The sequence below is a fragment of the Ambystoma mexicanum genome, chromosome 4p, assembly GCF_040938575.1.
Source record: "Ambystoma mexicanum isolate Mex_15411 chromosome 4p, UKY_AmexF1_1, whole genome shotgun sequence".
Classification (NCBI taxonomy): Eukaryota; Metazoa; Chordata; class Amphibia; order Caudata; family Ambystomatidae; genus Ambystoma; species Ambystoma mexicanum.
In genome coordinates this window covers 529,957,287-529,970,412 of record NC_090927.1, presented here as the reverse complement: position 1 = coordinate 529,970,412, position 13,126 = coordinate 529,957,287, and the positions used below count along the sequence as shown (strand labels likewise).

The 13,126-nt window shown below is 45.3% G+C and overlaps 1 protein-coding gene across 5 annotated transcripts in view; it reads left to right on the top strand.

Annotated features, from left to right (window-relative positions):
• Positions 1-1,916, top strand: part of ACP1 (acid phosphatase 1) — a 302,138-nt gene extending 300,222 nt beyond the window's left edge. For all 5 annotated transcript variants that reach the window (XM_069606057.1, XM_069606056.1, XM_069606055.1 and 2 more), the window contains one exon: positions 1,449-1,916. In XM_069606057.1, the coding sequence (XP_069462158.1) occupies positions 1,449-1,526 (78 nt within the window). In that variant the 3' untranslated portion in view covers positions 1,527-1,916. The remainder of the gene's footprint in view (positions 1-1,448) is intronic.
• The last annotated feature ends 11,210 nt before the right edge of the window (positions 1,917-13,126 follow it).

Sequence of the window (13,126 nt, the reverse complement as noted above, 5' to 3'; positions counted from 1 at the left end):
GCCTAAAAAACCATTGTTTAAAAGAAACATGTGCCATCCTACCTAACAAGCCAGGGGAAGGGAACCACCCTCTGGATCCAAGGATTTCTCCCTGGGAAACACTTTTGGATTTATCCCTATGTTTTGATTATGAGCACTTTACACTGCACAGGAGTCAGATACATTTCCTTGCACCCTTAATTGTTTGTTTCTAGTGTGAGTATCAGTTTAGAATGTTTTGGACACAACAATGGTTTCTAGGTTACTAACTACTTGACACAGACAGATGCTTAGTTTAGTTTCCTAGGCTGGGAACCTCTTTCTTTAGGATAAGGGTTATAGAGGCGTTTTTCCAACCCACTGTGTTAAATGAAATGTCTGACTCAGAATATTACAACCTTGTGTCCGCCTCTCATTTCTGACTCCTCACAGATCCCACCTACTGAGTTTGGAGGGTCAAACATGTTAAAGACCTAATGTAGCAGCTGTGACAAGCCAAGGAAGTCTACACATTGTGGAATGCTTAAATGACACTTAGCAAACATAAGGTGTTAACAATGAGGAGCATAAGTTGAGCAACTGTTGGGTCTGACAAGTGAAAGAAAGTTCCTGACAAGCCATGCTAGCCAGCACAGAGACAGAGTAAATTAGAGAGAGACGGAGCGGATCAGAGTAGCTCTGATATTTGTGACAGTGTTGGGGATGTGGCACTATCCAGGGAGATGTGGGGGAGGGGACCCCTCTGAACCTGGGGCACGAGGTGGGCTGAAGGAGTTGGGAGGGCCTCAGTCTGGGTCCCCTCTACATGTTTCTGTGTACATTTGAGGAGTACCACTTCCCCATACCAACCTTACCCTATGCTGGCCAGTAGTCGCTCTCTTACGTTTCACAAGTATGCATCCCAGAAGTCTTTGCAGCAAGGGAAGGAGTCTACCTCCTACCGACAATGGACACAGCGACCAACACAGACATTGAGGGTCTGAGAGAGTTAGGAAAGCCAGTGGGATTAGGGCACACAGAGGATGTATTTTTTATCTTTAAGTGGCAGTTTCGATTCATAACAACAACTCCATAGTGAAAATTCTATGGAGTTGTCAATACCAGAACTGTTGGGATAAAATAATTTGTTTCCTAATTAATTTAGCTCCTATTTTTCATTACATTCTCAAAGGGATTTTACGTTGATGGGGTGCACAAAACAAATCTGTTACCATTGCCCTATACATTTACTTGAGGGGACCAGTGTACAAATCCATATTCCAGAACTGGATAGCTTACTTTCTGAGGAGTGGCAGAATATGCAGTATTATTTAGCAAATGCATGGTATTGTAATCTTAAAAGAGAATGATTTATTAAAAAGAGGTCATTTGCAGCCAGTATCATTTGACTTGTAAGCATGCAATTGTGTATATAGATTACATTTTACATTGACTGGTCTCCTTATTCATGAACTGTTATCTCTTTTTAGGGAAAGGATGAAGATTTTGAAACAGTCTACCAGCAATGTCTTAGATGTTGTAAATCATTTTTGGAAAAGTTTCCTTGATCCTGTCTGTATTGGATGTGAAAGAGAACGCCATCCCTTTAACATTGGGGACACTAAAGATACATTGACAGAGGACTGCAAAAACACAAGCACTGTTCCGGAAACAAATGTCTTCTAGCTGTGTCCTAATATTCAGTTCCTTGAAAACAACTAGAACAAGAAATCACAAATCCGCCTCTTTCAAGACATTGTAGTTTCTGAAATATTTTGATTGGAAGATAATTGCTTTTCACCCAACAATGTCCTTTATTTTCTTCTATTATTGAAATGGCTACATTGTGCAGAAATAATTACTGTTTTTCTTTCTGCATGTGTAAAAACGAAAGATGTTTTTAATGTTACTATATCTCGTACCTCATAATAAATCAAATCTCGTATTGTTATACCGAATTCTGGTTAATGCTTTTTTTCTTCATTTATCCACATTAAAATATTGTTTTAAAGGTTCTGATTATGTAATTAGTGCTTCAACGTATCTTAAGTATGTTCCAGGATAATAAATACAGATTGAGACAGTAATTGTCTTTTAACGTCAATTTAGGGTTACTTCTATTGTACTTTGGTATCCGTCAGAATATTATACCAAGTTTTTGTTTTTTACAGCGACTCTTACTATGAAGCATATAATGAGCCTGTGAAACGTTAAATCCCCTTTCGACTGAACTTCATAATGCAGTAGGATTCATTTTTTTAGGAGTTGCTCTATTTATGCCGAAAGGGTCAGGCTTTAATGGTTAGTTACTTGAAAATACTTTTTTGCAAAAGAGTTGTTATGAGAGCTGATCTTGCCATTACTTCCTCTATACTGATCTGAAAATAACTTCATTTATGCAACATATTTTCATGTCCTTTTTGCCTATAAAATGTCTCTATTTGGTAACAAGTGCCCTGATAAATCTATATCTCATCTCACATTGAAATATGGAAGTATGCAAACTGAATCTACGCTATTTAATGCCACAGTAAAATTGATGAATGACGTATTAAAGACATGTCTGCTTTGAGTACCTGGTAAGTAGAGTAAGATGTAAGATACGTAATCAATGGTTCATCATGCAGGTTCATCATGCACTTCTGAAGATAAACTGCCTTATTAAATGAATATGCTGGTTTAAATCATGTATGCCTACTTCCACATATCATAGTGACAAAACGAGCAGCAATTAAACTTGGACAGTCAGTTTGACGTCGGGGAATTAAAGCTACGGTTGGTTACTTTTCTTTCATTTAAGAGTAGAGTCTGCATCTCTTGTATGAAGTGCAGACGGGAGGAGAAAAATGTGATGTTGGTAGGTGTGCTTTTCTACACTCTTGGGACATAGAAGGAGAAAGCGTATTTGTTAGTTTGATTTTCTTTCTTTTTTCAGTTCTTGGTCTGAAATTGTATTGGCTCTTAGTACTACAGCGGTGGGGGTACATCTCTATCTTCGGCTGGGGCCTCCCTCTGGAACAGCCTCCCTGCCACTCTAAAACTTGAGGAGAACCATCTCCGGTTCCGGAAGCACCTCAAAACCTTCCTCTTTGCTTCTGCCTTCACTCGCCTTCTCCCCTGCTGATCTGCTCCTGTGGCACTGTGCACCTTGCCACCTTCTGTCCCCTGGGCCCAGGTACCTGCTCACCCTGCCACCTTCCTGCACTGCCTCCTGGCCACCCCTTGCACTGGGGACTGTATCTGTACCCAGACAGCCCCCCCCCCCCTCCCATTTTTCTTCTTTTTCTGCACTTATTCAGACTTACCCATTCTGCTGCCTTAAACACAGCACTTGCCACTTGCTGGCTGCACTACCACATTTTGCCTCAATTTTCTATTTATTTTATTTATCTGCGCTCCTCGGCTTCTGCACTTTCCAGTCTCCCCCTTCCATGCACTTTTTCCTTTCCCATGCACTTGCGCGTTCTCAATGTCACTGGGCCTAGTAAGATCGTTTTTATGTTGTGCTGTGTTCTCCCTTGTTCCCCTCCCTTGGCTAGTTGCGCTCTGAAACACTTGTGTACGAGTGCGATACAAATAAAATATCATATCATATCTTATATCATACACTGGCCTCCTGAGATGGTGGTTTTTTCTCACAAGTAGAACTGGGCTTTGGTAGTCATGGCCTTGTTAGATGGAGGCTGCCATGAAGATGATGCAGACAGACTTAAAGGGGAAGGAAATGTACTTCGTAATGTGAATTGGTTACATTTCTTCTGTCTTATGACGAAGGCATGTGAAGGCAACGTTGGTGAATCCTGTCGGGAGGATATTGTCAACATCCAAGTGGGAGAGAACCATGGTTTAGGCGACAGTTTGGTGTTACATCTTCAGGCCCTGTTTCTGGGATCACACCTAGAAGAGGCCCACAAGAAACACCACACACAGAAGGCCGCAACAGGGGAAGAGCAGGGTCAGCAGGTGCAGAAGTCCAAGATGCCACATCTGATAAGTGCTTTGTGAGGTTGGCAGAGGGATCAGTGGAGGGAAGAGGCGGTCCTGCATGGTTGACTCGGGCAGGATCGGTGGGGATGAGGAGGACAAGATGTGGGTGGGGGGCAGTAGGGGAGAATTGCCATCTGGCAAGGATGAAGGTCTTTTTCAAATTTTTATTAATAAAAAATGATGCAGCTAATTCATCTCAGAAATGGTGATCTGCTAACCAGATCTCATTTTCCTAAGCTCCATGCCAAAAGCACGATGTACACCTGTCCCCTGCTGAATCAGTATGCTGATCTGCAACACCTGCTCTAAAACGGCCGAGAGGTCGCAGGTGCTGTTTTGACAGCTGCAGTGACGGCCAAGTCACTTCAGCAAAGGGGCTGTATTAAGATAAGCACATCTATTCCCAAACCACATTACTATCCTGGTAGCAATTGTAAACTTAAAAAATAAGCAATACCTAAGTTTAAGGTATGGTGACTGGTGTCGCTCCTACCTATTAGTAGGACACGCGTTTGATATGGCTTTAATATCAGCCCTTTGAGCCCAGCCATGACATGCTGTGTTTTCTCCCTAGACTGGTTGTCTTGCTGCACCCAGCAAGACAGGATCCAGTGGAGCTGCCTCTCACTTGATCCTTTGTGAGGTTGGGTATCACCTCTCTACATGGATGTAGCCCCTCAGCAGGGATTATCCTAGGAAACGGCATCAATGGGCACACCCTACAAAAAGTCACTGGCCTCACACCAGGGTGTTGCATACCAATGGGGTCTTTGATGCTATGGGTCTCAGAAGGGGGCAAGGTTAATGTAGGCGGAGGGAGTGCCGCATAGTTGGAGGAATATTCCACCATCTTGTTTCTCTATATCACCTCACGTCCTGTCTCCTTCACTTCCTGTAGCACGAAGCACATTCTGTGGAATGCAAACGGGCAAAGCCCACTTGTCACAAGAACAGGGATTGGACCCCTTATAGCAGGCTTGCTTTAGTCCAATCACCTGTGGGTGTTTGCCTGTAAAAGAGGGGGGTCTCAAACTTCGTTGTTTCAATCTTGAGCAAACACTCTGGGAAGAATTAATTTGGGCCTCTTTTGGGAGAGTTGATTTTTCGAAAGACATCATCTATTGGGGTGAAGGAGCAGTCCATGGCGAAAGCAAGCTCTGCTCCTTACGATCACAAATCTGTCGAAGGCCTCCTAATTCAGGTTGAGCGTCCTGCCGCCCATGGGACTCAATATCAATAGATATTCCCTGTGCGCCAGGCAGGTGCTGGGATGCTCCCTGCTGCGATTTGTAGGAGAAGCATATCATCCTGACCAAGAGAAGAGGGTTTCCCTCTATTCCTGTGGAATGGGTTGATTTCGCTTTCACTATCCATTTAAATGAATGGGCACCAGGACTTTCTCTTTTCCTAGCATTTAATCAAATACGAACAATCACAAACCTTGCTACATAATAGACTCATAGATTAAGTTATCCTAGTTAACGATTTTGATTTGACCTAATGCACAGAAAAAAAGAAGGCACAGCGAGCATATAATAAACCCACGCTTTGGATAACAAGTTTCAATAGACCACGGATATGCACACCACCATTCCTGCTTCCTCTGGAAAGCAATCGATCAACCAGCCTCAAGTGGTATAAAAAATAAACCAACTTTATTTTACTTGTTTCTCACCAACATCTCTAGCTTTCATGAGTTCCAAACAGAATTCAATATGACCACAACTCTGATCTTCACATTAAATAAATTGCACAACACTTCTGTCACAAAGTACTTGACATCCCTAGTATCCACACCTTAAAGGAAACATTCGCTGGTTGATGGTGCTTACTTTTAAACTGTTCTCTCTGGAGAGTCATTTCACTTCTAAAGGCTATCAAATCGTTGTATAGCAATTCAAAGTGGACATTTAATATGAGAAAGCAAGGCATAATGCTAGTTTTATTATATCACGCAAATCAGTCAGCATGGAAAATATAACATTGTATAGTCCTAAGCCATTATGACTATAAAACCGCTGAAGCTTACAACCCCCTTTCTCTCTGTTTTTAGCCTTAGCCCAGTTATGAGGGTGGAAGGGATTTTTATAGGGTTTTCAAACTGGGAAATCCTCTTCTTACCTGTGAATGCCCATTACATCATCCACTGTCAGACGAACCACCTCAAGCCTCTAACTCCAGATCCTGGGTCCCTACCTATATTCCTTGTGATTCAAGAACAATAATCATGTCTTTGGTAACGCATCATATACCCCAAGCGCATGTATCAACAATCTGCAGGAAAATGGCGCTGTTGTGACTATCAAAAAGCTGCTATCCACTACAAATCTAATATTCCTATATGAAACGGGTTTATTAAAGCTCTTTGAGAACTGCAAGTACTGTGACAAATCACAGGAATCCGTCACTTCTCAGTGAGTCTATGGAGGTGAGCCCGCTCAACAATACCCACCCTAGTGGTAGAGGCAAGCAGGACTCCCGTTCCTCTGCAGAACTCCCTTGGAGACCTACCAATGGTACAATTTTAAATACATTCACTAACAAGAAACCTGAAGAACCTACTAAGATGTGTTGTTGGGACCAAGAAATAAGAGTTATCCCTTTAAGAGAAAGACTGCCCCGTACTGAGACGAAAGGGAAACCTATTTGGAGGAATACAGTTCACCAAACGGGAAGAAAGGACTATAACATTAATGCTGAGGAAGGCCTGTGACTGTAAAGGAAAACGGGAGATGTGGAAGGAGAGGAGAGAGTACACGAGATTAGAGTTTACTCGCAGGCATGTTCTGAGGATGTGCAGCATCCTAATCCAAAGTGGAACCTGGGAGAAGACTCTGGTGCGTAGAGAGACTGAAGGATGCACAGGGTCCTTACCAGAAGCAAACGGTGAATGGTGGCGAGACCGAGAAGGGCTGGATGTGGACCCGTAGGTCCATAAACAACACTGATACCACCAATGGCCTGACACAAAGTGCCGACAGGCGAGAAGTTGGAGAAGCCATGGCTGCAAACAGAGACTGTACTAGGCCAACCTGATGAGGAGACATGAACTTCTCAACCAAGAGAGAGCCCCGGTGACGTGATCCTGATGCACCACAGGTAGCGGGGAAGGCGGGAGAGTGAATATGGGAACACCTACTTGTTCTAGTGCTAACTTGTTGAGATTGAATGAAGATAAGGAGAGTCAATACAGGAATGCTCCTAGTCTTCCCAGTTCTAAGTTAGGAATATTGAAGGCAGAAGAGAGAATAATCATTGGAATGCTTATACTCGTCCCAGTCTGAGGATATTGACATTAAACCAATGCAAAAGCCCTAAGACATTACAAATTAGGAAATTTGGTGAGAGAGAGAAAACTGAAGAAACAGTTGAGACCAAGGTTAAGAATCGAACCCAAAACTGGGTCAAAGACAGTGATATAAAAATTGAAAACCCAGAAAGTCAAGAAAATGTTATGTCATGATCTCTGCTTCCAAAAGATCAGGACTTGCCCGACTCCCTTGGAAGCAGACCCATAACCCCAGTTCCGAGTGCCAGCCAGTCCCAATTGGGACCTTTTGGACCCTGTCCTGGCGCCAGTGGCACCAGGCTCATAAAGATGCCCAGTCCCAGCGCTGGAAGCGCCGGGCTCATAATGCTTGGGTGGACTTACCTGCAGCATACCATGCTGCTTACTTACCTGCCAGTTGAGCCCCTGATCCTCTTCTGTTTGGGACTACTTTTCCTGTTGGGTGGGGCAGGAGCCACTCCCTAGGTTCAGAACACTGGAACTCTTCTGGAAAGCAGGAACTCTTTTCTCACCTAGGCGAGGCTGTGGAAGGAGACACCTAAGCACTACAGGAGGCTATTTAAACCACACCCGATGGATGAATCTTGCTTTGCGTTATTCTGCATTCTCTGCAGCAGAACGCTCATCGTGTCTTCTGCTTCTGATCCTGGGCCTAAGGGAACAAAGGCTTACCATCCTGGAATCCAGTCTTCAGCAGCACATGTAAAGACAAAGAAAGAACAGGTTAGCACTACGGTCTTCAGTGGCAGCGCATCTCTTACCTGGTCCATCGGCTGTCACCAACGCCTCGCGCTGCATTCCGGCATCTGAAAGACAAAGGCTTACCTACTCTTCGCATGCTCCGGAGGTCTTCGCACTGCATTCCGGCATCTGAAAGACAAAAGCTTACCAGCTCTTGGCACGCTCCGGAGGCCTTCGGCGCTGCATCCCGCATCTGAAAGACAAAAGAAGGTGCGTTTAAAGACATTGGGCAACTTTATTACTCACGTGCCATTACTCCTTCCCACGCCAAATCCAGTGGGTATTCCAGCACCCTTCAGCTTCTCTAAAGCTCCGAACTTGTACCTGCAAGATAAAAGGGACAGTTAGTGCGTATCGTGAAGCAGGCTACAAGCGCTTACTTACGTGCTTCCAGGCGCTTCTATTCCTCACACGGGTTCCATCCTCAACTCTCATCAGCCCGCCATCCGCCATCGCCGGAACCCTGCAAAACAAGAGATATCATTACAAAAGACTTTTAAGACATTTGAAGTGCCCAGAACTTGCCGTTCGTGCAGTTAACGACGGACAGCAGTCCTCTGAGGTCAAGAGGCCTGCACCCTTATCCAGTGAAGAAACTGGTTACGGCACCCTGCCCCGAGGCAGATGGAGAGCTCGGCGTTCACTTACCTAAGGTGAGGGCGTTAACCTTTGGGGTTCTACAGGAGAAGAGAAAGGGAAGAGGAGAGAGGCACCCAATAACCCCAGTTCATTAATCCCATATTTTCTACCTGCAGACATCTTACTCTTCGAGTCAGACATACAGTGCACAGAGGTCCAGCCCAAAGAGCCAACCGTATGTTACACATCACCTTTGAAGATACGGCATTCACCCAGTCAAGACCGGCGCCTCTGCGGGAATCAGGTGAGCGTTACATGTTAGTGTTGGAGAACATTGCCCTACAGGGAAAAGAGAAACATTCAAATAAAAAGGAATAGTCATACGGATCAGAAGAGTAAACCAAAGCGAGAGAGGATTAGAAGTTTGAAGAACTCTTATCAGAACGGTGTGTCTTAACAAGAGTAGTTGCCCACAACTACTGAAGAAAATAACTTATTGAATGGAAAAGAACCCCAATCTGCAGGAGAAGGGAGTCATTCTCTTGATTGGTGTTGATATAGTAGTGGTAGGGTCAGAGCACGTTAGTTTGGACAGTGGACTGATTTTGAGTTGAACACTGATGATGGACAAGTGCATTAGCTAGTTTTGTTGTGTAGGGGCGCATTATGGCATAGGGAAAGCTAGGCATTATCCATCCTTATTTAATACATGTATCAGTGAAATGGCTGGCCAGAGTCTGTCTTTCTGACCTGCCACAGTGCAGAATTGCATTTGTAAGCACTACATCTCAGGCATATATCACAATGCTATTTCTATTAACTACATTAACAAACCGGTAGGAAACATCTTCACAGGATGTGCAATACAAGGAGTGGTTTTCTGACCCCATTCAGGGTACACAACTCTACCTAGGCCCCTATAGCCAAATCTAAAATGGTCTAACATGAATGAGAAGGATGAATAAGTGCATGGCTTTTCTACTCCTCTAACCCTTGCAGGAAAAAATTGGAAAAAAATACCATGACACTACCCATTCTCAGGGCATGGAGGGGATGACTCTTGCTCAGGATCTTCCACTCAACACCAAACCTCCCCAGACTGAGACATCAAACCATGAATGGACTCTTGCGTTAGAGCATGTCTCAGCATCTGGAGGACCAGATCTGCTAAATCTTCCTTTTATGCCTCCTCAAACGTGTCAAACCCCAATCAAACCAGAGGGACTCGCTGGTGCTGCTTTTGTTACTCCATCGAACTCTACCGCCTCTGCATCGCACCTGTCGAACCGGCTCGCTGGCGCATCTTACCAAGTGGAGCACATCACCTGTTAAGCTCAAGCAACATGCTTGCCGCTGTGGACCCAACTCAAACCGTGGCTGCTTCAAACCCTGCATCTGTGCACCAAGGTCACTGCATCGAATCGACTGACCTCAACTCGAACCGCTGAAACATTGCATCACTCACCACCCGATCTGCCCCTGGCGAAACCATGTGAACTGCACGACCAGGTGGCCGCATTCAAACTGCATCAAGCTCCTGATTTGAGCCAACTACATGCCAGCTCACCACTTGACCCAGCATGATTCACCACACACAAACCTGGCGTGACCTGCAGCACAGCTTGCAATCTGCTTCAATGCTGTCAAACCACCGAAGAACAACAGAAAGGTGCCATTGACCCATAACTGCCCCCTCGTCCATTTGCAGGCCCTAGAGACGGGTTGCCGTTTGGGTTGCTAATGTCTCGCATTCACAACCCTTCTGAAAGTATATCCTTCCCTCGGTCCACGTTACTGCAAAAGGCAAACGAGGTATCGCTCTTGGCTGTGCCTGTTTTACATTTATTTTTGGGACCACTGTTCATTTGTCGTAGTGAGGGGGCTGGGAGTGTGTTTAGCTACTACTCGTTCTTATATTCCTGCACGGCTGAAGTCAATTCATCACAAAGGATGCTGAGCATGGTGGTTCGGGGGTCAAACTCCCCCTGATGGAGCCATTATCCTGCCCATTAGGGGCCAGTCCAGGACAGCCAAAAGAGCCAGTCTTTTTGTGAAGCGGTCACCACTGGATGAGATGACAAAGAACCGACAGCTCTTAAGACAGTAAGAGAATAAGGAGAGCTCTTACCAGGCGGTTTCTTAGTGGTGAGTATTAAGATCTGTCAGTCTATATGGAATCTGGGGGATTTGGAGTAAGGACTTAGTCATGGTGTGAAACCATCTAGGTTCACATATGTCCTCCAGTTCTGGACTTCAGTAGGTGTACATGGTTTCTCCAGGGCAATTCATTTTATCTTAGTGGAATTCAGTTTTTGTTGCATGTGGATTACATTCCGGCCTGGAAGAGGCAATGTTTTAGTTGGTGTAAGTAATGTACATAGTTGATTCAGCACTTCTATTTCACTGTCAAATTGATGGCTCTTGCGGTTTAGGACCACTGGGAGTTTTCCCTGTGATGGTGTTTAGAGGTTGAAGATGATTATGTGGAATAGAAAGTCTCCACAGGGGACTGGGTTGCTTTCTGGTCTGTTTCAGCCCATTTGTATGAATTGGTGCCTGTTGTGAGGTATGAATTGGATCATTGCAGGAATGTCATTGGAAGACATGAAGGAGGTGGGGATGCTGTGTATGGCTGTATGGTTGACTGTCAAAGGTGGCAGAGAATGTTGGGTAGCACAAGTAGGCACAGGTCTAATTTTTCCATGATGAAAAGTGCACAGTCGATTATTTTGACCGTGGCTGATTTGGTGCTAAAGGGAGTTGGGAAAACTAACTTGTAGACCCTTAGGTGTTAGTGTTGAATTATCTTCTGTTGGAGCTGTAAAGGCCACTTTTTGGTACCATTTCCTAGGAAAGGTAGACGAGTGATTGAACGGTAGTTTGCTTAGTTTTCTGGGTCAATAGTCCGTTTCTTCTGGGGACTTGTTTGTTTGGTCTTCGGTTTGTTGGGGGACAGTGCTTTTTGTTAGGCATTAATGTTATTGAGCAGTGGTGCAAGTACTATTCTTGTGATGTTTTTGAGGATTGCTTGCAGGCAGGATGTCAGCTGCATAGAACATGGTTTGGCATGCTGTGAAGTTGCTAGCTATGCCTTATAGTGATAGGCCGTGAACCTGGACGCATCTAGGTTTGCTGTGTGGTGCAATGCTAGAGACCTGTCGCGTTTAGTGCTCCTGAGCAGACAACTGACCAAGTGCCCTGCTGGTGCAGAAGTAGTACTTTAGCAAGGATCTGTTATCTGCAGTCTTCCTGACCTCTTGCAAGCACCATAGGGCCATGGGCCCTGCAGCAGCAGCAAAAGTTCTCTGACCGAGACTCCCAACGTCCAGTCCTCCCAAAGCCCTGCTGGCACCATTCTTTCCTCCTGCCTGCTCCATCTCACACCAAGGAGCTCTACTCAGGTCCCATGCTCTCCTGGTCTTGACCACATAGGGGGCCTTTACCAGGTGAGTCAACCTTCCCATTGGCCTGGGCGAGCAGGTGCCATATAGCTAGCCGTAGGTATCCCATTGCCTGGCATCACTGCAAATGGCAGCATTGCTAAGGGCAAGTTCTGTTTGGCCCTAGCGCTCACTCTCTCTGCTTCCACAACCTCAACGCTCCTGGCCAACTCTAGTCTCTGTTCTCTAACATACCGTGTGTACCAGTGGAAATTTGTGGCCTATTATATTTGAATTGTAACTTGTTGGGGCGCTACAGTCCTAATGTACCAAAATTGTAATTTTCAGGTCACTACGAGCCTATTGTACCAAAAATGTAATGTTTTGATTGATTCCGCCCAAGTGTACTTTGCCACCCTACACCTACTTCGGCTCAGTCCTTTCCTTCCCAATCTTTCCATGACCTGGTGCCCCCTTACCTTTACTCCCCCTCCCTCCGCTCAGCAAACCTCACTGTACCCCCAGCCCCATGTGCCTATTCAGGCTTCCGCTCCTTCCAACTCTTGGCCCCCTACACTGGAACTCCCTTCCGCTTCCCATCCGCTCCACCCCTACCTACTCATCCTTCCGCCACTCCCTGAAAGCCCATCTTCTTCACTCCCCCCCCTGACTTCCCTTCCCTACCCCTCCCACCCTTGCCCCCCATTTCCCCCCATCCTCTCTCCTTCCCCTCTGACCTTAAATTGGTAACAAATACTACTTAAGGGCTATGAGGAACCCAGATCACTCCCCCTTCCCCTCCACCCCTCCATTCCGCTCCCTCCCCCTCCCTCAAGTCCTCCACCGTAACTCCCTTCACCTACCCCCTCCTCTACCCTCCCCCCACCCTTAACCCCCCCTTGTAAATAGTTCTACTTATTGTTCTAATGACCTGTTCATGTTTGTAAATATGCTTCTCTCACTTTTGTACCAGTTATATTGTAAAGTGCTTTGGCTTAAAGCGCTATATAAATTCAATAAACCTAACATAAACATAACATTCAACATTCTCCCTTTCATTATAAACGCCAACTTCCCCACATCACCATGCTCCTGCCTATCCTACTCTCTTCCCCCCCCTCTCCCTCGCAGCATGCCCACCTACTCCTATGCTCTCACCACTTTGCATGTCCTGCCTCCTCTTTCACTCATC